Raw genomic sequence first — 26023 nt, 5'->3', positions numbered from 1 at the left:
GAAAAGATTAGCTACTGTTGAAGATATTTGGATTCATTAAGCAATAGAATCATAAAAGATTAGTGTTGGAAGAGACCTCAGGAGTCCAACCCCCTGCTCTAAGCAGAACCAATCCCAACTAAATCATCCCAGCGAAGGTTTTGTCAAGCCGGGCCTTAAAAACCTCTAAGGATGGAGATTCCACCACTTCCCTAGGTAACCCATTCCAGTGCTTCACCACCCTCCTAGTGAAATAGTGTTTCCTAATATCCAACCTAGACCTCCCCCACTGCAACTTGAGACCATTGCTCCTTGTTCTGTCATCTGCCACCATTGAGAACAGCCTAGCTCCATCCTCTTTGGAACCCCCCTCTTCTGGTAGTTGTAGGCTGTTATCAAATCCCCCCTTACTTTTCTCTTCTGCAGACTAAACAAGCTCAGTTCCCTCAGCCTCTCCTCTTAAGTCATATGCCTCAGCCCCCTGATCATTTTCATTGCCCTCCGCTGGACTCTCTCCAATTTGTCCACATCCTTTCTGTGGTGGGGGGCCCAAAACTGGACGCAATACTCCAGATGTGGCCTCACCAGTGCTGAATAGAGGGGAATAATCACTTCCCTCGATCTACTGGCAATGCTCCTACTAATGCAGCCCAATATGCCGTTAGCCTTCTTGGCAACAAGGGCACACTGCTGACTCATATCCAGCTTCACATCCACCATAATCCCCAGGTCCTTTTCTGCAGAACTGCTGCTTAGCCAGTGAGTCCCCAGCCTGTAGCGGTGCATGGGATTCTTCCATCCTAAGTGCAGGACTCTGCACTTGTCCTTGTTGAACCTCATCAGATTTCTTTTGGCCCAATCCTCCAATTTGTCTAGGTCACTCTGGACCCTAACCCTACCATCTAGCGTATCTACCTCTCCCCCCAGCTTAGTGTAAAACTATTGAGTTGTCTATATTCATACAAAAAGCAATGTCAGAATATTAAAGGTGCCCAATTAAACACAAAGTCAGAAAACGTAAAAGTAAAGATTGAAAACACATTAACTTTTCTCTTGTTTGTAGGCATTATGGTATTGTAATTATACAACTACATGCTATTTCTCATTATATAATACATCCTAAGGCCTGGTCTACACTGGGGGAGGGGAGATCGAGCTAAGTTACGCAACTTCAGGTACGTGAATAATGTAGCTGAAGTTGATGTACTTAGATCTACTTACCGCAGTGTCTTCACTACGGTGAGTCGACTGCTGCCGCTCCCCCGTCAACTCTGCCTGTGCCTCTCGCCGAACTGGAATACAGGAGTCGACGGGAGAGCGCTCGGGGATCGATTTATCATGTCTAGACTGGATGCGATAAATTGATCCCCGCTGGATCGATCGCTGCCCGCCGATCCGACCAGTAGTGAAGACATACCCTTAGATACACCTATGTCTAAGATAACCTTGTATTGCACAATTTAAAGGAATTGGGTCTGAAATGACATTTTTTAACTGAGGCTTCGGTGACCCTTGATCATTTTGTGCTCAGAATACAGAAAATAGCAGTGATCTCCCAGCATGTTACTTTTCATTTATTCCCTGGGTTTGGAACGGTGTTATTATACGTATTAGTTCCTCTTTCTTTATAGGTTTTGCCTTGAATTGTGTGTAATGTTTCAGTTGGTGCAATAGCAGTTCTGTAGCATTTTTATTAGCTGATCTGTGAAGTAGAAAGGGTTTAGTGTTAGCGTGCAATATAGAGAACTGCAAAATTTGATTTAATATTTTTTTAAAGTGGAGATTCCTACATCAATTTTTATTTTGAGTAGTATAATCAGTATTACTGTTACTAATACTTACTGGTTTTACTAACAAGGTGGTCATATCTTTGTAGACAATGAACCAAAACATATTGTGGTAGGTATGTAATGAGGCATTTGATAACTAAACTTTGTTGTAAAAATATTAGCATAGAGCACTATTGATACATTGTCTAGCATCTTATGTACACACTCATACAGTCCTCACCTTGAACAAATCTGTCACGTAAGACACCAGTTCTCAAATTTCACTTAAGTTATTGCCAGTGTTCATAGATTCTGAGGCCAGAGTGACCACAGTGATCATCCAGTCTGACCTTCTGCATAGGGTTACCAGATAGCAACTGAAAAAACGGGACATGGGGTGGGGGGTAATAGGCACCTATATAAGAAAAAGTCTTAAAAAACAGGACTGTCCCTTTAAAAACGGGACATCTGGTCACCCTACTTCTGCATAACACAGATCATAGAACTTCCTGAAATAATTCCTGTTTGAACCGATTCCTGATTCATGACACCTAAAATGTAATACAACAGTATTCTTAAACTGCTTAAAGCTGAGACCCTGTTCAGGAAAACAAAACTCATTGTGCTTCCCTCCAACTGCATCCTGTGATGTTAAAGGCCTACTTATATTTTAGATCTCAAAATATACTTCTCTCCTTTTTTACAAGATTTGATGAGCGGTGAAATAGTTAATAATGTTGATGTTTGAAATGAGATGAATGGGTGGTGCATACCTCAGAGCTATTTTTTCAGGCTCTGCAAACTCAGGCAGACCCCTATGTATTGGTTACACTTGGATTACATTTTGAAGGTTTCTTCTGCAACAATAGCAGTTACAGACTAACTTTTTAAAAATGAAAACTGAAACTCTGGAGACTAGTTGACATTGGTCTGGCATGACAATTTGGCCTACAACATTTTGCCTGCTTGGGAATTAACCATGAGAAGTAGGTCAAGCTACAGTGAAACCCTGCTATACCATGATGTTTGTGGTCCAAAAAATTATGTCGTGCTAAATGCGGGGTCGCGGTATAGCCGGGTTTCAAGCCTGTCAGTGGTCCCCAAGGCGGTGCATTGATGTGTGCCGCCTAGTGCCCCTAGTGCCTAGTGCCCAGCAGGGGAGAGAAGCTGCGGCCCCGCACCTGCCGGGGACAGTGAGCACCGGCGCCCGCAGCCCTGATTCTCTGTGCCCGGCAGGTGTGGGGCCGCGGCTCCTCTCCAGCTTGCAGAGAAGCTGCGGCCCCGCGCCTGCCGGGGACAGAGAGCTCCAGGGCTGCGGGCGCCAGTGCTCTCTGTCCCGGGCAGGTGCGGGGCCGCGGCTCCTCTCCGGCTTGCAGAGAAGCCGCAGCCCCGCGCCTGCCGGGGACAGAGAGCTCCAGGGCTGCGGGCGCCGGTGCTCTCTGTCCCGGGCAGGTGCGGGGCCGCGGCTCCTCTCCGGCTTGCAGAGAAGCCGCAGCCCCGCGCCTGCCGGGGACAGAGAGCTCCAGGGCTGCGGGCGCCGGTGCTCTCTGTCCCGGGCAGGTGCGGGGCCGCGGCTCCTCTCCGGCTTGGAGAGAAGCTGCGGCCCCGCGCCTGCTGGGGACAGAGAGCTCCAGGGCTGCAGGCGCCGGTGCTCTCTGTCCCGGCCCCGCGCCTGCCGGGGACAGAGAGCTCCAGGGCTGCGGGCTCCTCCCCACTCACGGTTCCACCCCTTTCTGCTCCTTCCCTGGGGTGCCACTCAGGGTCCCCCCATTCCACACCCCCCCCACTGCAGCTCCTCAACCCGTTTGCTACCTTATGTCCTCCCCACCCCCCACTGCGGCCCCAAGACCGGAGATGCCCTGTCCCCCCGTCACAGCCTGAGGCCGCAGTGGGGAGTGAGTGCTCCTCCAACCCCCCAAGCTGTGAGGCTGCCTCCCGGGGCCGCAGTGGGGGGTTGGTCCCAGTGCTCGGGCTTCCCCCGCCACCCCCTGCGCTTCTGCCGGGGATGGGTTGGAGCGCTGGGGGCTTCCCCTGCCCCCTCCCCACCTTCTGCTGGGGACACCATCAGGGAGGCGCGGGGGGCCCCCAGTTGACCACTGCCCCTGGGTGCTTCGGCGGCGCTCTGCCGCTTTTTTTTTTTTTTTTTTTTTGGCGCTTCGGTGCCGCTCTGGTGGTTTTTTTCTTTTTTTTTTCTTTTTTGCGCTTCCGCGGCGCTCCACCCCCCCCCCTTTTTTTTTTTGCTTGGGGCAGCTGGAGCCACCTTATGACCGCGTTACATTCTAATTCGCGTTATACCGGGGTTTCCCTGTATTTTCAATTAAAATGTTATAAAAAGGTGCAGGAAAATCAAACAAGAGACTAAATTAGTCTAAACAAAAAGGCGTACTAAATAACACAAGGACTATGTTAAAAGATGTGATTAAATAGACCAAAACTGGTGTAGTGGTATAGGCCTAATCAGTAAACAAAATAATGAGGGGGTGGACTATGCCGTGTACCTTCCCCTCCTTCTTTAAAAAAGAAAAATGACTTTTAAAAAAAAGCATCATGGCATCTCAGCTCAACTTGTCTCAGCTCAGCTCATCTCATCTTCCCTGAACCTGAGAAAGAAAGAGTAGACAAGACTGAAGGACTTTCTTACCTAATTGTCAGGGGCTCCAATCAGAGGCACATAAGACCCTATTCTGTCTCCTTTCACTTTTTGTATGTTACTTTCTGCCCAATTATATTTCCTTCCATGGGCGGCACGTGAGGCCCCCTTTGGGGAGGGTAGCTACGCGGCCCCGCCCCTTGCACCCAAGGCCCCACCCCTACCCCCTGTCTGCTGGAGCCCTGAATGCCCGTCTCCCTCCACGCCCCCCACAGCCAGAAGACCCCCAGCTGAACCACCTTGGGCCCCCAGATGGCACCAGTGCCAGGCCACTGACTGCCCGCAGTGCCAAGCCGCTGGCTGGCCTCAGCATCAGGCCCCAGCACTGGCCTGGGCTCAGTGCCGGCCCCCAGCACCGGGCCACCCACCAGTCCCCAGCACCGGGCTGCCGAGCCACCCCCAGCGCCGGATCGCCCCCAGTGCCAGGCCACCAGCCGACCTCAGTGTCTGCCCCAGCGCTGGGCTGCCGGCCAGACTCAGTGCTGGGTCGCCCCCAATGCCAGCACCCAGTGCCAGCCTGCTGACCTCCGTCCGGCAGCAGAGCTGAGCTCTCACCAGCTTGGGCACCAGCATGGGGGAGAGGGCGGAGCATGGGCGGGGCCAGGGCTTGGTTTAGGGGAGTATTAGCCTCCTCTGGCCTATTGTACCCACTGCCCATGTTTCCTCCTATCCTCTCTCTCACTCGCTCAGCTTTTTCATCGAATCCTCGAACCCACTGTACCGCAAACACCAGTACAGCAAAATAAAAGGCCTCTCCAGCCCTGCCCTGTCTGGGAAAAAAATGATCCCTAAGTGGAATGTGAGCCAGGGTCCACGCAACAAGTGTCATGGCTGACCTGCCAGCCTAAAGCATCTATTCATGACTGACCAGCTGTCCAGTGCTCCAAACATATAAACCAAAACCATATTTCCTCCACCTTTTCTATCCTGTCTCTTCTCCACTTTGTCTGTCTGTCTGTCTGTTAAAAACAGAAGTGAATACCCTTCACATAACAGGACTGAGAGTAAAATTAACCCTTTTCTTTCCATCAAAGAATGGTTGTTGGTAAAAATAAGATACTAATATTTTACCTCAAAAATTTTGTAATGGATGTTAATTGTTTATTTTGCATAATTACTCGTTTCAGTTTAAATTGAAATGCTTGTAATTTCTTGTTTTTTATGTTTAATCTATAATCTTCCAAATTTAAAATAAATGCTTTTGAGTGTTCTTTGTCAAAAAAAAGAAAAGAAAAAGAAAACAGTCTCTGTTTAAAAAACAAAACAAAACAAAAACCTCAATCCCCCAAACCTTAACTCTTTTGGCCCGTAAAATCAATACAATATTTGCTGATGCTGTGACTTGGGTTGTTTTATAGCTTTTTATCTTGTTTTAGGATTTTACTTATTGAGTTTGTTTTAGGGTTTATTTGTTTAAGTAGAGGGCTTTGTATTTGAGAATTTTATTTTTTGATAAAAATTATCTTAAAATTATGCTTTTTATATTGAGGATGTATTTGGCCTGTGTTTGCTTTGTTTAAATTTTTTAATAATATTTAGAAATAATGTGGGGTGTTTTTTTTTTGGTTTAATATTTAGATTTTTGCTGAGCTGTTATGGAGTTTTTAAAGATACTGTATTTTTTTTAAAGTAAGAAATATTAGTTTAAGATTTTGCTGATATTTTGTTGATAAAAATGTTATTTATTTTGTAATTTTTGTAGACATTTCTTTTAATAACTGTTTTATTTAAATGTTTGAGAATTAATTTTTGTCTTAATTTTTAGTTTTTTAAATAATAGAGTAACTATTTGTAGTAGTTGGATTATTTTTATTTGAATTAAATATTTATTTTTTATTTGGAATTGCATTTGTTTAGTGTTTGTGTTATTATTACAGGGTTATTTGTTTTATGTTTTTTTAATTAATTTAGGGTTTTTAATAATTTTAGGCTGATGTAAAGATAACTTAATTTTTTGTTGATTTTTAATAGTTATTTTGTTTTTGTAAATCTGTACTTATTAAACTGTAATCTTTAAAAAAAATTAGTCTAAAAACCTATTAATATAAATAAAAAACCAGTATTAAAATAATGCCTAATAAGCAATAAAATATACGTCCAAAAATTAATAAACCACAAAGTGTAATAATTCAATCGGTTATGGCAATGCCTCGCACACCACACCCCCAAAAACCCGAACTTTGCGCCCATTGAGCAATGCCTGCAACTTATCCCTATGAGAAAGCATAGGACTGTATCCTCCTTAAGCATGTGGAGGACAGTAGGGAAAGTGCACAAGAATAGCAGGGGGCTCATCTTTAGGTTTAGGTTGGGTTCAGTGAAAATGAGTTCCAGTGTGACTCTGTGGCAAAGAGAACCAATGTGAATAAACATTATATATACATAAACCAGGAGAATATTGAGTAGGGAGCATATATTACCCTTGTATTTATCACTGGTGCAACCACTGCTGAAATATTGTGTTCAGTACTGGTGTGGACAGTTCAAGAAGGATGTTGGTAAATTGGAGAGAGGTCAGAAAAGAGCCACAAGAATGGTTTAAGTATTCGAAAACATGCCTTATGGCGAGAGACTCAAGGAGCTTACTCTGTTTAATTTAACAAAAAAGAAGGTTAAGGGTGACTGGATCATGGTGTCTAAGTACCTACATGTGAAACAAAAATTGATAATAATGGACTCTTCAGCCGAGCACACAAAGGTATAACAAGATCCAGTGGCTGAAAGTTGAAACTAGACAATTTCAGAATGGAAATAAGGAGCACATTTTTTTTAGCAGTGAAAGTAATTAACCATTGGAACAATTTACCAGAGTTCACGGTTGGTTGTCCATCACTGACCATTTTAAAATCAAGGTTGGAGGGTTGTCTTAAAGATATTCTCTAGTTCAAACAGGAATTCCTGTGACTTGTGTTGAATAGGAGGTCAGACTACGTGATCAAAATGATTGTTGTCAGTTGTTGGCTGCGTGTTTGTTCTTGATGTGTGCTGTGCCAGCTCTGCGCAGATAGCTGACGCAGCAGACCTTGATTGAATTGCCCAAGAAGACCACAGACTCGTTTCAGTACCGAAGGTACTCGGCCAGGTTTATTGTTGACGAAGCACGGTCCTAGTATCCCGTAGACTCTACAGGACCACTAACACATGTATACCAGCCCAGTGAACGGCGGGACTTTCCATTCCCCCCTTGGCCAGACAAAGACAGCCCCTCTGAGTCCCCTCTTTATGCACTGATACAAACAAGATAGGTATTGCCCTTCTGACGTGGTTACTACCCTTTACAATGTATATGCTGGTACGATCAAAACATCTCTATCCATCACGCTGTCATCCTGACCTTATCTTTAAGAGGGACCAGTGTGTCCCTGTACCATCTTCAAGGAGTGTGCTTACACCATATCTTGGTATCAGGGTGTTCTGGCACTAACCTTCTGGAATGTGTTTACATGACTACTTTTAGTGCCTAGGAGTGCTTGTGTTTTTGCAATACCAGTCCTGTTTCTGCCAGGTTCTGTGAACTTGTAAGTAGGCATATGCTGTGGCAGGGCCTGACTTTTGATCATATCTTGACTCTTGCTAACTTTGCTTTGCCTCAGCAGGGCTTGATTTTAGTTCAGGCCTTAGGCCTTACACCAGGCCCCTGATAGCCAGCCTCATATCTCAGGTTCTCTCTTTCTACTGCAGTGATCACTTACAGTGCATTTTCAGAGATTATAAAGCCACAACTCCAAGGGGTGGGGAATTGGCCACCTCGTTTTAAATTCTACTTTTGGGTAGCAATACATGAGCATCCTAAGCATGCCCTTTGGGTAGAAAAAATATTGTACTTTTAAGTTGTGTTATTAATATTTTTCCTGAATTTGTTCTTGCAACTGCTTTAATGAAGAATGTTAAGAGAGCGACTGTTCCTAATGCATCTTTTTAAAATTACTCTTCAGTAGATAATATCAAAATTGATTAAGATCTTTGCAATGATAACTGTTAATACTTGGCCTTTTTTTAAAGCATTAACCTGACGCGTTTTTTCCCCTCCATACAGTATATTCCATTGAATTATGTCAAACAGAAATTAAAACTTCCAGAGATGTCATTAGGGCCCTTGTTTGATGAGTTATTGATGTCTCAGATTTTCCTTGGGAACATTTTCAAATCTTTGCATTTTCTCCAGAAACTTCTGGGAATTAAACTTCATTTTTCCCAATGAGTACAGCATAGTGACTGGGTTTTTAGTGGCCTTTGTAAGTTTGAGATCTTCTGCAGATCTCTTCTTGCACTTTACACTGGGATAGTGGTATAAAGGATGCAGAAACATCCCCTGAGGAATACCCTTGGGGCAAGGAAAGTGTTCCTGAGTGTAAGGGCTACTCTGATTTCTGCTGGGGGCCAGACATAGCTCTGTGTTCTTGTGCAGATGCAATATTATACACTCTGATTACAGGATTGCATACTATTTCTCAAATACAATATATTGCATAGTTTTTAAGAAAGTTAGATACACGTTTGTTGTCTGTTAGTACTAAGCATTGGTGTGCCAGACAAAGCTGATCAGAGTCTCTTATGTTGAACTCAGGTCAGCGTAGAAGAGTGTCAGTGGGGCACCAGGAGCCAGTTACATCTCTCAGATTCGGTGGGCCAATCATTGCTTCTGCAGAAAAGGACCTAGGGGTCACAGTGGACGAGAAGCTGGATATGAGTCAACAGTGTGCTCTTGTTGCCAAGAAGGCTAACGGCATTTTGGGCTGTATAAGTAGGGGCATTGCCAGCAGATCGAGGGACGTGATCGTTCCCCTTTATTCGACATTGGTGAGGCCTCATCTGGAGTACTGTGTCCAGTTTTGGGCCCCACACTACAAGAAGGATGTGGAAAAATTGGAAAGAGTCCAGCGGAGGGCAACAAAAATGATTATTATGCTCTAATAAATTTGTTAGTCTCTAAGGTGCCACAAGTACTCCTGTTATTTTTGCGGATACAGACTAACACGGCTGCTACTCTGAAAAATGATAAGGGGTCTGGAGTGCATGACTTATGAGGAGAGGCTGAGGGAACTGGGATTGTTTAGTCTCCAGAAGAGAAGAATGAGGGGGGATTTGATAGCAGCCTTCAACTACCTGAAGGGGGGTTCCAAAGAGGATGGAACTCAGCTGTTCTCAATGGTGGCAGATGACAGAACAAGGAGCAATGGTCTCAAGTTGCAGCGGGGGAGGTCTAGGTTGGATATTAGGAAACACTATTTCACTAGGAAGGTGGTGAAGCACTGGAATGCGTTACCTAGGGAGGTGGTGGAGTCTCCTTCCTTGGAGGTTTTTAAGGCCCGGCTTGACAAAGCCCTGGCTGGGATGATTTAGTTGGGAATTGGTCCTGCTTTGAGCAGGGGGTTGGACTAGATGACCTCCTGAGGTCCCTTCCAACCCTGATATTCTATGATTCTATGATTCTATGATTGATGGCCAGCATAATGCAGAACATTTAGTGGCTGCTTTTGCCACACTTTATTGTCCCCAAGAAACTGCCAGCTGAGAATTGGTGGAGCACATATACACTCCACCACTGCCTCTGACATGCTTTCTTCTGCTCCCATCATGCCCCCTGCACTAGGATGGGCAGTTGGCATGAGAGTTGGGTATGTTGGCATTGTCAGCAAGGGAATTCTCAGATGGCCAGCTTTAGCCAGATTACAGCTTCAAAGGATCTGGTTCAGGGCTACCATCCGTAGAAGTAATTTATAGGAAAGAATGCAGTATGCCATTCTTATTCTTACTTAATGTAAGATCTATATTGAATGAGGGAAGAGAATGCAGGAACACTAATTCTATTGTGCCATTGGCTGGTTCCTTTGAGGTGCAGGATTTTTCCCTTCCTGTCCTTAACTCTTATGGTCGGATACTGTGTGTAGTAGCTACAGTCCACCCGAGGGCAGTTTCATTGCTAAATGAAATAATTTCAGTATCTAGTGGAGAAAATAAATAAGGAAGTGTTATTTACTCCTTATAACACACGGACTAGGGGTCACCAAATGAAATTAATAGGCAGCAGGTTTAAAACAAACAAAAGGAAGTATTTTTTCACACAAATGCACAGTCAACCTGTGGTACTCCTTGCCAGAGGGTGTTGTGAAGGCCAAGACTATAACAAGGCTAAAAAAAGAGCTAGTTAAGTTCATGGAGGATAGGTCCATCAATGGCTATTAGCCAGGATGGGCAGGGATGGTGTCCCTAGCCTCTGTTTGCCAGAAGCTGGGAATGAACGACAAGGGATGGATCACTTGATGATTACCTGTTCTGTTCATTCCGTCTGGGGCACCTGGCATTGGCCATTGTCCGAAGACAGAATGCTGGGCTAGATGGACCTTTGGTCTGACCCAGTATGTCCGTCCTTATGTTCTTATATGTATAATATAAAAATATTGAAACCAACATAACAGCCAGGCAAAGCATGAGATAATAGTCTAACTAATACCAGTTCTTCATAGAAAATATAATCTCACTCTAAAAGGTTGCTGAAAAAGAGAAATGAGAAGACAGTCAAATAGCCCTATACTCCTCCTGGAATCAGAGCTTTTGCAAGAAGTGCAAAGGAGTTGCAATCTGGCTATTGCTGGGGCCAGCTGAGAGTTGGCCTGGGGTGAGGGAGGATGATGCGCATCTGGCAGAAAGCTGGCATAATCAGCTGCTACATCAACTACCCCACCATGTACCATGGCATAAGATGTGGTTTAGGGGCACATCGGGTGGAAGACTGCTGCTCTTCACCAGTTTTCAACCACAGAATGGTCTCTTGGGGGAACATAGAATATCAGGGTTGGAAGGGACCTCAGGAGGTCATCTAGTCCAACCCCTTGCTCAAAGCAGGACCAATCCCCAACTAAATCATCCCAGCCAGGGCTTCCTCAAGCCTGACCTTAAAAACCTCTAAGGAAGGAGATTCCACCACCTCCCTAGGTAACCCATTCCAGTGCTTCACCACCCTCCTAGTGAAAAAGTTTTTCCTAATATCCAACCTAAATCTCCCCCACTGCAACTTGAGACCATTACTCCTTGTTCTGTCATCTGCTACCACTGAGAACAGTCTAGATCCATCCTCTTTGGAACCCCCTTTCAGGGAGGTGAAAGCAGCTATCAAATCCCCCCTCATTCTTCTCTTCTGGAGACTAAACAATCCCAGTTCCCTCAGCCTCTCCTCATAAGTCATGTGCTCCAGCCCCGCTGGACTCTTTCCAATTTTTCCACATCCTTCTTGTAGTGTGGGGCCCAAAACTGGACACAGTACTCCAGATGAGGCCTCACCAATGCCGAATAGAGGAGAATGATCACGTCCCTCAATCTGCTGGCAATGCCCCTACTTATACAGCCCAAAATGGCGTTAGCCTTCTTGGCAACAAGGGCACACTGTTGACTCATATCCAGCTTCTCGTCCACTGTAACCCCTAGGGACTTTTCTGCAGAACTGCTGCCTAGCCACTTGGTCCCTAGTCTATACCAGTGCATGGGATTCTTCCGTCCTAAGTGCAGGACTCTGCACTTGTCCTTGTTGAACCTCATCAGATTTCTTTTGGCCCAATCCTCTAATTTGTCTAGGTCCCTCTGTATCCTATCCCTACCTTCCAGTGTATCTACCACTCCTCCCAGTTTAGTGTCATCTGCAAACATAGCCAGCTTGACTAAAGTTAGAACAGTTCCACCTGCTCCAAGCCACCGTGTATATCAGGAATCATAGAATATTAGGGTTGGAAGAGACCACAGGAGGTCATCTAGTCCAGTCCCCTGCTCAAAGCAGGACACTACCACTACCAACTCCTTGATGGCCTGCTCCCACTCTCAAAAACACTAAGCAGATCATGGTGCAGGGGAGAATTTGGCCCAAACAATCAAAATGTCTGACAAATATCACCTTCCTACCCACTCTGTTTATTCTCCAGGTTACGGCTGCATACTTTAAATGAAGTCCTCAGTTTGGTCATGCAGAACAATGGGCAGAGGATGTAAGGCAACATAATCTAAGGCTCCGATCCACAGAGGTACTTAGGAGTTACAACACCTAACCCCTAGGCTGGCTAGTGCAGTGGTTCTCAAATATATTTGATAGGGCCTCCCTTCTTTGTGTCTGTAGTTGTTTACATGCTTTCCCCCCCCCCCCCCGCCCGTACATATACTGCCACTCTGCTCTGAAGGCAGAGCAGAGAGCAGTGGCTGCTGGCTGGGTGCCCAGCTCTGAAGGCAGCACTGCACCAGCAGCAGCACAGAAGTAAGGGTGGCAATGTGAAAAGTGATATTTGTCAATATCAGCAGACAATAGCAGACATAGCACCCCATTGCCAGCCTTACTTCTGCACTGCTGCTGCCACTGAGGGGCTGATAGCTGGAGTCCCACTGCCTCCGGGTGAGAGATTGGGGATGAGGGAAGGGGACCCCAAGCCCGGGTGGCAGGGCTCCAGCTGCTCCTTTATCCCTACCTCCCAGGTGTTCACAGCCCTTCTACACAAGCCCCAGGCACCCAGGGCTGACAGCCAGAGCTCTTCAACAACAACAACAAAAGCACACAGCTCGCACCTCCCTTGACACATGCCTGTGCCTCCCTAGAGGCCTGTCCCGTAGTTTGAGAATTGCTGCTCTAGTGGAGTCCTCAGTCTCGAGTTAGGTTCCCAAGCTCCCCAAACAACGGACAGGGAGAGTTATGCGCCTAAGGTAGGGAGCCTCAGAAGCCAGCATACCGGGCAGGGAGCAGCCTAAGCTACCCAGGAGTGAAATGCAGAGGAGAAGGGCAGGACTTAGGCCCAGAGCCTCAAGGGTTTTTAGGCCCCATACTGATAGGTCAGAGGTAGGCACTTTAGGCCAACTCCTCAGAGGTGCTTAGGTGCTTACCTCTCATTGATTTCAATGGGAGTTAGGCATCTAAATATCTTTGAGGATCTGGGCCATCCCTCCACTGTGAGCCCTCTCCTGAAGTTAGTCACCTAAGCAGATCAGCTGCTATGGCAGCCCATGTCCTGAAGTCCAAAACCCAGCTCTTTCTTTCAGGGGCAGGAGAAGAGAGAAGGAGCATACACAGGTGTACCCTGACTACCCAATAGCCTGCTTAGTAGGGCACATGGGATGTGGGAGGCCGAAGTTCAAATCCCTGCTCTGTCTTGTATGCATCAGGGGGTTAAACCCACATAGCTGGTGAGTGCCATAACCACCAGGCTATTGGGTAGTCTTGGGAGGTTTCTCTCAATCATTCCTATTGATGCTGTTCCACTTTTATAGAGTAGGGAGGTGAACCTGGCTCACTGACATGCTTTGTGAGTGCCCTACTCATTAGGCTGTGTTGTTGTTATTGCATTACTGTAGCGCCTGAGGAGCCCTGGTCATGGACCAGGACATCATTGGGCCAGGCACTGTATCAACAACACAAAGAAGGCTCCTGCCCCAGGAACAGTCTTTCTCTCTGTGTCCCAATGCATATTTAATTATGTACAGAAAGTGTAGCAGCTCCAACTGGAGAGAATGAGAGACACCTGTCTCAGAATATCCAGCAGCATGGTGGTTAGGCACTGATGTGGGCGACCTGCTCCAAATTCCTGCTCCAAATGAGGCAAAGAGAGATTTGAACTTGGGTCTCCCAGATCCTGCATGAGCTCCCTAACCAACGGGGAAGACACACAAACACATCTGTAGAAAAATTCTTGACTTGCTCACACCTAGTTGTCTTTTTCTTAGGTCGTTAGTGTGCTCAGAGCACACCAATGGGAATGGGCTCCACTGGGGAGATAGACACTCCCCTGCCTAGTTTGGGAATCCTACTTTGGGGCCCCTAGGGCTCCAGCTGGAGCTTTGTCAGTGCTGCCTGGCAGAAACTTAGGGCATGTCTTCACTACTGGTAGCACTACATCAGCGCTGCTGCATCAATGCAGCTGCGCTGATATAGTGTGCCTGATGAAGATGCGCTATGTCGGCAGGAGAGCCCTCTCCCGGCAATGTAATTACTCAACCTCAACGAGAGGTGGAAGCTATGTTGGTGAGAGAGCATCTCCTGCTGACATAGCGTGGTGTGGACACCACTTTAAGTTGATGTAACTTACGTCACTCAGGAGGGTGGCTTTTTCACACCCCTGAGCAAGGAAGTTACATCGACTTTAGCGGTAGTGTAGACAAGCTGTTAGACTGTGATGGTGCTGCCCGTGGGAGCCAACTGAGGTCACTCAGGGTGAACTGCAAACAAAACGGGGCAGCCAAACCCCAGAAGCTGGTGGATATTCCAATACTTAGATTTACGAAGCCAGCACAAAACAGCTTCTATAGTACCTCACTGGTTACTTAGAAGTCCAAACAACGCAGTTCCCTTAAAGTACCCAGCCTCAGGCCTCCATCCAGACGCACATGTCAGATATGATGATGATTACTGAAAATCTTATCTCGTCATATAAAAGAAAAGGTTCTTCCAATCCCAAAGGATCAGCCACATACCCAGGTCCAATTATAACTTAGATCTTACCCAAAATACATGCTTATAGCCAATTCTTATTAACTAAGCTAAAATTTATTAGAAAAGGTAAGAGAGAGAGTTGGTTAAAAGATCAATATACATACAGACTTGAATTCAATTCTTGAGGTTCAGATACATAGCAGAGGTGAGCTTGTAGTTGCCAAAAGTCCTTTTAGATATAGTCCATAGGTTATAGTCCAATGTCCATATTCAGGGTGACTCCAGTCAATGACTGGGGATCTCAATCCTTGTGGCTTAAGGTTTCCCCCTCTTGAAACCCAAAGCAGATCTGAGATGAAGTAGGATCGTGTCCTAAGGTTCTTATACATTTCCAGCAGCCTTTTGGTCTGAGAAAACAATAGGCTTAATAGCACAGGGTAATTTATCCATTAAACAGTTCAGATATAGGTTACCACAACCTTCAACGAGACATATAGACAATAATACTATTTAACTCAAGTATCTTTCCAAATGGTAATACTCCTTTTTTGATCTTTGAATCAAAGCTATAGTAATAGACAAGACTTGTTTGCTTACATCACAAGACCTGAGCAAACATTTCCCCTTCTATCTCTAACAATGCAGACTTGCATTTCAAAGCTCTATTCATTTACATATCTTCCTCACCAGTCTTTAAAGTTGGGCCATAGGTCAAGTCAGTCTGTGAGTTAATTAACTCTTTCTGGCCCTGTCATCTTTCAATGAGCTATTATATTACACTCATAACGTCACATAGACACCTTGGTGTTTGGCGGCAACTGCACGGTGTTTTGAGAATGTCACAGTGATGCCTAAATTGTGCCTAAAGATGCAGAAAGGAGCATAAATACCTTTGTGGATCTGGCGTTAAATGTTTGAAATTCTAATCATGAGGTAGCTCTGTCATCGCAGAGAGCAAATGAAGAATAAATATTATTTGTTGATAAAAAGCTAATAGGCCTGGAATAGGACTATATTGTTGTCAATAGGCTGATTTTAAAAGTTTTGTATGTATGAGCCTGACGTTTCAGACCCTCAGCCATAAAAGGACTCCTGGTCTTCGTCCAGCTTTTCATGCATCCCATCTATACTTTTACACATTGTTATTTTTAAATCTTGTAACCAGGTGGCCCATCCAGAAGTTGCTGAGAGGGTAGCTGCCCCAGAAGAAGCTCCTTCCTTCTCCTCAGAAGAACGTGGTTTAAAAAAATCTCGAGATGTATTTGGTTTAGATTTCGGCATAACAACAGTTAAACAACAGCCCACAGCAGACTCTGAGGTAACTACAGTGCACGTGAAAAACAAAATACTGCAAACTAAATTCTACTCCAGTAGAGAGAGAACTAGGCCTTTCCATTTTCTCTTTTCAGCTTTTTCCTTCTTTCCTTGAAAACTAACTTGATCCATTTTGCTTCTCAGTTCTAAACAATGAATTTAGAAGCTTAAATGGCTTTTCTCTGCACATGTTTTAAATCACTGTAGTGAAACCAGTGCAAACTCCTGCATGGATGCTCTCAATTGAATTTAACCCTGATTTATATTGGTTCACTTTAAATACTTAAGGCATTAACTTCAGCTAAATGATGTAAACTAGGTTTAAATCAAATTAAGTGCCTCCACCTGGAGATTTGAACAGGTTTAACTACATTGATTTTAACACGCATGGATGCTCTACCTTTCAACCCATTGAATTCAAATGTGGGGATTGTTGTATTAATTTAGATGGAATAAATGGGCCCAAAGTGTTAACATAATCCAGTTACTGTGTAACATTAAATAGTGTTAAACAAGGTCTGGGGTTTGGCATATAGAGACTTCAGCCTGCTCAGTCCCATGGCAAACATACTATTAAACCTTTTAACCTTTTATTAAAGTTACAGAAAAGAAGGAAAAACAGTTAAAGCCTTTGAACTGTAAAGTATTAGGTAAGGCTTTTATTTTAACAACATCCGCTTTTCCCTTTAGCTGGAGACTGTTTTAGAAGAAATCCTCCCCCTCCCCCCCCCCCCCCCCCCCGCTGCCCCATTTGACAGTCTCAAAGATGGTAATTGTCATCGCAGGAGGTGTTTGGGATTCAACTGGAGCCAGTAGGGGTAGTGATGTCATCTAGGTCCCTCTCTCTCTGGCCTCTTCTGGTCAGGACACCTTTCAGGATCAGGAAGGTGAAGGCCCAAGGTCCCAGGAAACAATGGGGGTGGCAGCCATGATGGTGAACCTTGCTCCAGTAGCCTCTGTCTGTCCTTCCTTTTTGTTCTTTCTTCACAACACCTTTTTTTAAGGACCCATAAAGGGAGTGAAATACACCCCCCTCCCCCGATTATTTTATCCACCAATTACCTCATATATCTTACATACCAATTTTGGCTCATTAACTTCTAGCTCTATGTCCTTTTATTTTTATAAGCATAATTTTAAAACAGTCTTTGAATCTTATTAATTTGGCTTCTTTGTTTAGACCAATTTAGTTATTTTGTTTCTTTTTTGTACTTTTTTCCATCAACATTTGTTATTATAGTTTATTATAACATCTTTTGAATGTTTACATTCTTGTTATAGTTGTCACAACATGACTGTAATCTCAACTGCGTGGATGGCTCATGGAGAGAGAGGCTATGTTGAATGTAGGCAGAACCCAAATCTGTACAGGGCTTTATACATCAAATCAGTACCTTGATCAGCACCATGGAGAGAATTGGTAACTAGTATAGTCTAGACAGCACATGTGAAGTTTGTTCTGTTCACAAGAAGCACCCAAAAGTAAAAGCATTGCTGCATTCTACAGTAGCTGAATTATGCAGATGTTCAGGGTAGCCACAGCAGGGTATAGCTATAATCCATCCTGGAGATAAAAAGGCAAAGATGACTGTGGAAGTCTGCATCTGAGAGCAAAAGTCACAACCAAGAGCTAAAGGAACTCCAGATTGTAAATCTGATTGACATTAAGCAGGCAAACAACTTCAACAGATGGAGCAAGGATTACAGCAGCCATCTCCTCTAGAGGGTTCTCCTGAACTACCAAGATCAATGTGCTGTACCTGGATGGAACTTCAGTCACTGTTTCATCCAGATCCCTATCTCGGTCAGGCTCAGGCACTAAGTGAGGAAGATCACACTGATTAGATTGGGTGAAAATGAGACCTAGAGCTGACAGGTGCCACCATGCTGATGGTGCTGCAACTTCACATATCAGCCCCCTGTGCACTTTGAATGAGAGGAGTGACAATAGAACCTTGCAATATCCCACACAGGAGGGCCATTGAGGTAGGTGAACAGTTAAGAAAACTACCCTCTGGGATTTTCCTAGAGGAAAGATGGAGTCATTCAAATGGGATTCCATCCATCATGGTCAGATCAAGTCAACAACATTCCAAACATTCCATGGCTAATGGTACCAAAGGCTGCTGACAGTTCTGATAGGAGATCATCTGCCAACAAGGCGAATGTGTTTTCTGTGCCATTGCACACAAAATATTATGCTAATAGGATTTTACTCAGCTGCAAAATCAAGACTCAAAAATTTGGAGATGCCAGAATTAATGTTGCCCATATTTGTGCATATGCATTATGATACAGTCTTTAATTATGTGATGAAATAATATTTTTTCCACAGTATATGAAACAGAGCATGCATAATTAAATATTGTATCATAATACATATACACAAGAGGACAGCAATCTTAAATCTGGCATTTCTTAACTTTGCAACCTAAAATAACTTTATTTTAATATTGTTTTTGTATTTAATTGCTTGGGGGTTTTTTTCAGAAGAATTCTACTATGTGTAGAATTCCCCAGCCTCAATTATACACAGACTAAAGGGTTTGAATGCTAAACCACTGCACTGCAGTTCAGAGCACTTAAGCTAAAGCAGAGGTCCCCAAACTGTGGGGCGCACCCAGCCCCACCCTGCCCCCAGCTCTCAGCTCCTCACCTGGCCTCGGCCCCTATCTTGGCACTGCAGCTTCACTCTTGGTCCTGTCCCAGCCCCCAGCCTCAGCCCCTGGCCATGACTCTGGCCCTAGCCCTGCTCCCGTCCCCAGAGCCACTCCTAGCTTTGGCCCCCATGCTGCTGTCCGCATTCCCCTGCAGCCTGCCTTGCTTCTGGCCCTGGGGAGGGGGCAGGGGGCATGGACAGGGATAAGGGGGGGCACGACCCTCAAAAGTTTGGGGACCACTAAGCATAAGGTATAATTACATTAGCTGGTCAAAGGAGAGTGGAGACAGCTGTTACCTTTTGAGACCAACCACTACAGGAGGACATATATCACACTAAGTAGTGGGTTCCCTATACAGGAGTAGCCCCATTTTACAGGCAGCAAATGTATCTTTTAGACCAGGTCTGCACTACAAACTTTTGCTGGCTTAGCTGTGTTGGTCAGGATGTGTAGATTTGTGATCTTGGCCTAACAGAGCTGCACTTTTAAAAGCCCATATTGTAGACACAGTTATACCAGTGAAACTGCACTGTTGCCTCTTCAGGGAGTGGGCTGGAATAAGCTATACTGCCATAAGCACAGTTTTGCTGGTATAAGCTGTTTTCATGTAGCAGCGCTTTGCCAATATAATATACCAGCATAGCTACACCAGCAAAGTGCTCCTAGTTAGACCTGGATTTAAAGTTTTATGCTTGTCACACTGTCTGGAGTGGCTTACGAGAAGAGTGAGGGGGGATTTGATAGCAGCCTTCAACTACCTGAAGGGGGGTTCCAAAGAGGATGGAGCTAGGTTCTTCTCAGTGGTGGCAGATGACAGAACAAGGAGCAATGGTCTCAAGTTGCAGTGGGGGAGGTCTAGGTTGGATATTAGGAAAAACTATTTCACTAGGAGGGTGGTGAAACACTGGAATGGGTTCCCCAGGGAGGTGGTGATATCTCCATCCTTAGAGGTTTTTAAGGCCCGGCTTGACAAAGCCCTGGCTGGGATGATTTTGTTGGGGTTGGTCTAGATGACCTCCTGAGGTCTCTTCCAACGCTAATCTTCTATGATTCTATGTGAGTGCCTACCTCAGGGCAGACTGTCAAAAACAGGGCAGATACCCCAAACTGGTGGTGTGTTCTATAATTAGATTTCACCAAGCCAGTAACAAATGTGAACTTCTGGATTATTATCATGGATGGTGGGTAGAGCCCCCCTTCAGGCAGGCTAGTCCCCGGCTCTGCCCCTTCCGCCCCCCCCCCCCCCCGCCCTTCCCCCGTGGCCGCATGAGCGCCCCCCCCCACTTGGAGGAGCCCCGGCCAGCCAAACCCCTGAGCCTCCCCCAAAGCCCTGAGCCTCCCCCAAACCTGCCTGGAGGAGCCCTGGGCCACCCGCACCCACGCCTCCTCTCCCTAGACCCTAAGCTGCCGCGGGGAAAAGCGTCTCACTCTCGTCCGAAGAAGCTTTTCATATGCCCCATGCATGTTCCGGGGCGGCTGTGGAGGCGGTATTTGCTACTCAGCTTCCTGGGTTCATTAGTAATCTCTCTGGAGTCCGCTGTCCGTGATCATTATAACAGTCTTACCATGGAGTCACAGGCAGTCCCCTTAGACTCTCCCAGCTGTCTTGCCTCCCAGACAAACTGGACTTAGTGATAACATTTACACCAAAATCACACCATATGCACATTGCTTACAGTCCCAACAGACCAGTCACTTACCCTAAATCAATTGGTACCCTAGATCAATTGGTACCCTAGATCTTACACCAAAGACCACATCTGTGGCCAATCCTGTAATAAACTATCTGTTTTTTTACAGGTTAAAGCAAGCTAACATATACACACAAATGAGTTACCATCTAAATCCTAAGAAGAGCAACAGAGTTGTTTTGATCTGTCAATTCAAAGTGTCTTTCAGGGCAGACCCATGAGGTAACCCTTGGAGAACTCCGTCTTCAGTTTGGTTTCTCTGGCCCTGTAAGAGTTCAAACAGCAAATAGATGAAAAATCTTCACATCAACAATTTTTATTTCCTCTTCCAGCATTCAGATGGATGAGACCAGGCCTTTTGCACATACTTCTCCATGGGTAGATAGGGCAGTTAACAAAGCTTTTGTCTTATAATGGCTCACTTAAATTTTGATAGTCCTTCTGGATGGATTGGCGGATGATTCCCATGCCTGGGTTCACAAGTTCAGAGCAAACATTTTCAAAGTTATAAAGCAAAACTTACATATTTTCTTATAGCATGCAATACAGACATAGCAAATGAGATTAATGCATGCAGCAACTTAGAAGCATTTCCTAGAGTCTAAACACAAAATACATTCTTATAAGACTAACACCTGTTTTGAGCAAAATTAACATACAGGTGAACGGGTCTGGTCTCCAGTTATGAATCTGTCAGTTCTTAGCTAATGCCTGCAATTTTGGCAAGAGCTGGCACCTGGTTATACTGCTGCTTATCACTGTAGTGTCTGAGCCCAATTCTCATGGTAGGACCTGGCAGAGTCTTTCTAAGAGGGGTTGGTGGAGAATGGAGAGCAGAGTTCTATTCCCAGCTTGTGTAAACTATAAAGCCTTTTTCAATAAGAAGGGTTGTGAAGGGCACAAAGTTATTAACATCAGTTAATAGAAGAAGTGAATATAGAACAGATGGTTTCCAGTTCCCAGGGTAGTGCATCATTTCCTGTTCTAAGGGTGGGTGGTAGCAGCAGGAGGACGAAGATCTGTTTGTGGATGTTCTGGGAGTTAGGTGCCCCAGCACCTGTGTTCCCTGTAAGCTGTGCGCTTGGGTGGCGGTGCAGGAGAGGTTCAAGTGCCGCCCAGCTGATTAGCAGAGCATGCACAGCCGGCAGCATGTATTCAGGTGCCCCTCCCACCACGTTGCTCCGTCCTGCAGCTACTCCCGGGACCCTCCTGATGTCTGTGCAGAGTGGGGTGGGGGGGCGGAGGGTGCTGATGTCAGGGTGTCCCCCTCCCCCTGTACCCTGTCTCCGCAAAGCAGGGCAGAGGGGACAGCCTGGCTCACGAGGACTCGGAGATGCTGCAGTCTGAGGTCTGAATGGTGAGTGGCTGAGTGCCTTTCTTAAAGAGAGAGTGCACTGTTTCTGTCCAAGCTGAACAGTTGCCTTCACTGTGTCTGCCCTGAAAGACAGGGTCTGCCCTGAATACACAGCAAAAGATAGGCTGCCTAAGCAAGCTTCTCTGGCCTTCTTTTCAGAGACTAATAACAGAGTGATTGCCAAAGAAAAGAAATCCCTTTTGTGGTCACAAGTTCATAATAGCCTCAGCTCAGATCTAGCATCAGTCCATGGGGCTTCAGTAGGACAATTCCTTATTGGTTGGGGTTCAGCTTTCTTTCTTTTTTAATTTTCAGACAGAGTTTGCTGGAAAATAACAGTTCAGAGTCCAGTTTGCAGGCAATTTGATGGGTTTATTGGGGCTAAACAAGCAAGCATATTTTGAAGCCTTTTACCCCAGTTGGGCTTATTTTTATATGCTGATAGAGTTTAACTGTGTTCTGAAGCACTTTACACCAGTTGGACTATTTCTATGCACCAATAGAGGGTTTTTTCCCCTCCCCCAACTACTGTTTTATACGCCGATAGAACCTCCATCTTCTCCTAACCTCTAGCTCTGCATGCCGACGCACTCCCTTCCCCTTTTTGGCAAACTTAATTATACTTGTAGTTCCTCTTCCCTGGTACCACCCCTTCCAATATATGGTCATGTTTTGTTTTCGGGGGTCATAGACTCATAGACTTTAAGGTCAGAAGAGACCATTATGCTCATCTAGTCTGACCTCCTGCGCAACGCAGGCCACAGAATCTCACCCACCCACTCCTGTAACACACCCCTAATCTATGTCTGAGTTATTGAAGTCCTAAAATCATGGTTTAAAGACAAGGTGCAGAGAATCCTCCAGCAAGTGACCTGTGCCCCACGCTGCAGAGGAAGTGAAAAACCTCCAGGGCCTCTGCCAATCTGCCCTGGAGGAAAATTCCTTCCCGACCCCAAATATGACGATCAGTTAAACCCTGAGCATGTGGGCAAGACTCACCAGCCAGCACCCAGGAAAGAATTCTCTGTAGTAACTCAGATCCCACCTCATCTAACATCCCATCACAGACCATTGGGCATATTTACCTGCTAATAATCAAAGATCAATTAATTGCCAAAATTAGGCTATCCCATCATACCATTCCCTCCATAAACTTATCAAGCTTAGTCTTGAAGCCAGATATGTCTTTTGCCCCCACTACTCCCCTTGGAAGGCTGTTCCAGAACTTCACTCCTCTAATGGTTAGAAACCTTCGTCTAATTTCAAGTCTAAACTTCCTAATGTCCAGTTTATATCCATTTGTTCTTGTGTCCACATTGATACTGAGCTTAAATAATTCCTCTCCCTCCCTGATATTTATCCCTCTGATATATTTATAAAGAGCAGTCATATCTCCCCTTAGCCTTCTTTTGGTTAGGCTAAACAAGCCAAGCTCTTTGACTCTCCTTTCATAAGACAGGTTTTCCATTCCTCAGATCATCCTAGTAGCCCTTCTCTGTACCTGTTCCAGTTTGAATTCATCCTTCTTAAACATGGGAGACCAGAACTGCACACAATATTCCAGATGAGGTCTCACTAGTGCCTTGTATAACAGTACTAACACTTCCTTATCTTTACTAGATGCATCCCAAGACTGCATTAGCTTTTTTAATGGCCGTATCACATTGGCAGCTCATAGTCATCCTGTGATCAACCAATACTCCGAGGTCCTTCTCCTCCTCTGTTACTTCCAACTGATGCGTCCCCAATTTATAACCAAAATTCTTGTTATTAATCCCTAAATGCATGATCTTGCACTTTTCACTATTAAATTTCATCCTATTACTATTACTCCAGTTTACAAGGTCATCCAGATCTTCCTGTATGATATCCCGGTCCTTCTCTGTATTAGCAATACCTCCCAGCTTTATGTCATCCGCAAACTTTATTAGCACATTCCCACTTTTTGTGCCAAGGTCAGTAATAAAAAGATTAAATAAGATTGGTCCCAAAACCGATCCCTGTGGAACTCCACTAGTAACCTCCTTCCAGCCTGACAGTTCACCTTTCAGTACGACCCGTTGTAGTCTCCCCTTTAACCAGTTCCTTATCCACCTTTCAATTTTCATATTGATCCCCATCTTTTCCAATTTAGCTAATAATTCCCCATGTGGAACCGTATCAAATGCCTTACTGAAATCGAGGTAAATTAGATCCACTGCATTTCCTTTGTCTAAAAAATCTGTTACCTTCTCAAAGAAGGAGATCAGGTTGGTTTGGCACGATCTACCTTTTGTAAAACCATGTTGTATTTTGTCCCAATTACCATTGACCTCAATATCCTTAACTACTTTCACCTTCAAAATTTTTTCCAAGACCTTGCATACTACAGATGTCAAACTAACAGGCCTATAGTTACTCGGATCACTTTTTTTCCCTTTCTTAAAAATTGGACCTATGTTAGCAATTCTCCAGTCGTGTGGTACAACCCCTGAGTTTACTGATTCATTAAAAATTCTTGCTAATGGGCTTGCAATTTCATGTGCCAGTTCCTTTAATATTCTTGGATGAAGATTATCTGGGCCCCCCGATTTAGTCCCATTAAGCTGTTCAAGTTTGGCTTCTGCCTGGGATGTGGTAATATCTACCTCCGTATCCTCATTGCCATTTGACATCCTACCATTATCCCTAAGCTCCTCATTAGCCTCATTAAATACTGAGGCAAAGTATTTGTTTAGATATTGGGCCATGCCTAGATTATCCTTAACCTCCACTCCATCCTCAGTGTTTAGCGGTCCCACTTCTTCTTAGCGGTCCCACTTCTTCTTGGGTCTTGGGTTTGGGGTTAAGACCACCTCTTTTGTACCGGGTGGGAGGGTAAGGAGCGGGGTTACTTGTGGCCATGGTTACTTTTTTGCAGACTTTGTGTTTTTCTTACACCTTCCAGCCACTTGGTTACCATAGCAACCCCTTGCTTGATTTGGTCCCCTTATCTTCTTTTGTTACTGAAAGGCAAGGCAATTAGCTTGCGGGTGCATGGGGGGGGGAGAGGGGATGGTGGTAGTGGTGGTGGTGGTGCAGCCTTGTGCTTTTACATACATTTTTTTGCTTGCTTATTCAGCCTGTTTAAATTAAAAGCAAGGCCAGAAGCAAGATTATTATTGTTTACTCTTTACCCTATTTACATTACATTTTCCTAACACTCCTTCCAACCGTTCCCTAAGGATTGGGGCTTTGTGTGCACCAGAGGTCCTGCCCATTTCCTAGATCAGGAAGAATGCTCTGAGCCTCTTTAATATCAGGCTGTTGATCCACATTCCTTTCTTTGTCCGTTTGTCCCAGGAGAATTCAGTTTGAACTGGTATATGCAAACCTCTCCTGAGGGTAGCTTCAAAAAGTTGATAACCAGAAGAATTACATTAGCATCTGTCTCCCCCTAGAGGCATTACATACAATCTCACAGTAACACATAGCACAATTGCATTTTTAATCCGATGTACCCCAAAGGTATTAAACCTAATTCAGTGAAGTTTATCTTAATTCTGTAACAAACAGGGCTATGTCAGCAAGGCGTTTATTTTATCAATATCCCTTATTCCCTTTCGCTTTAGCTGCAGAGTCTTTAGAAGGACAAGATGACAATAAATGTTCTTTTTGGGGGGGAAGAGAAAAGTTAATTGAGATGGGCTGGAGGTGTTGTTGTTTTTAAAGTCTGATCCCATTTTCCTTGAAGACAAAACAAGACAAACACACACAAAAGGGGAGAGAAAAGAACAAGAAAGATAGAAAATGCAGCTTCTCTCTCTGGGGTTGACTCACATTTACAACCTTAGTGCTGGAGAAACAGAGGTCCAGTACACAGTCTGATCGGACACTCCAAGACCTGGCAACTTGTACCAGCATCAGGCTGTTTAGGGCATTGCTTATCTGCTTCTTTCTGGTCACAGGTTTACAGCAGTGCTGCAGAGTATACAGCCTCATTAGACTGAAGGCAGAAGGACAAGGATAGGGAAGAGAAGAAATAAGGTGGGGAAGGAAAAGAACACACAAGAGGTGGTGTTGAGAAGGTCGCACATCCCAAATGGCGTTCGGGATTTAACTGGAGCTGGTGGAGGTGGTGATGTCATCTGGTTCCCAATTTCTGGCCCGGCCTGGTTAGGACATCTCTCAGAAGTAGGATGATGAAGGCCCAACCGTGTCACAGTGGAACCTGAGGTCCCAGGCGATA

General features: G+C 45.0%; 1 protein-coding gene across 2 annotated transcripts in view; it reads left to right on the top strand.

Moving 5' to 3' along the window:
- LZTR1 (leucine zipper like post translational regulator 1) overlaps positions 1-26023 on the top strand; it is a 268122-nt gene that overhangs the window by 108598 nt on the left and 133501 nt on the right. For both annotated transcript variants that reach the window (XM_065403185.1, XM_065403186.1), the window contains exon 10: positions 15963-16115. In XM_065403185.1, coding sequence (XP_065259257.1) covers positions 15963-16115 — 153 coding nt within the window. The remainder of the gene's footprint in view (positions 1-15962; positions 16116-26023) is intronic.

This window comes from Emys orbicularis, chromosome 4 (assembly GCF_028017835.1).
Source record: "Emys orbicularis isolate rEmyOrb1 chromosome 4, rEmyOrb1.hap1, whole genome shotgun sequence".
Classification (NCBI taxonomy): domain Eukaryota; kingdom Metazoa; phylum Chordata; order Testudines; family Emydidae; genus Emys; species Emys orbicularis.
The sequence above is the reverse complement of the archived record's forward strand: the minus strand, read 5'-3'. Positions and strand labels throughout refer to the sequence as shown.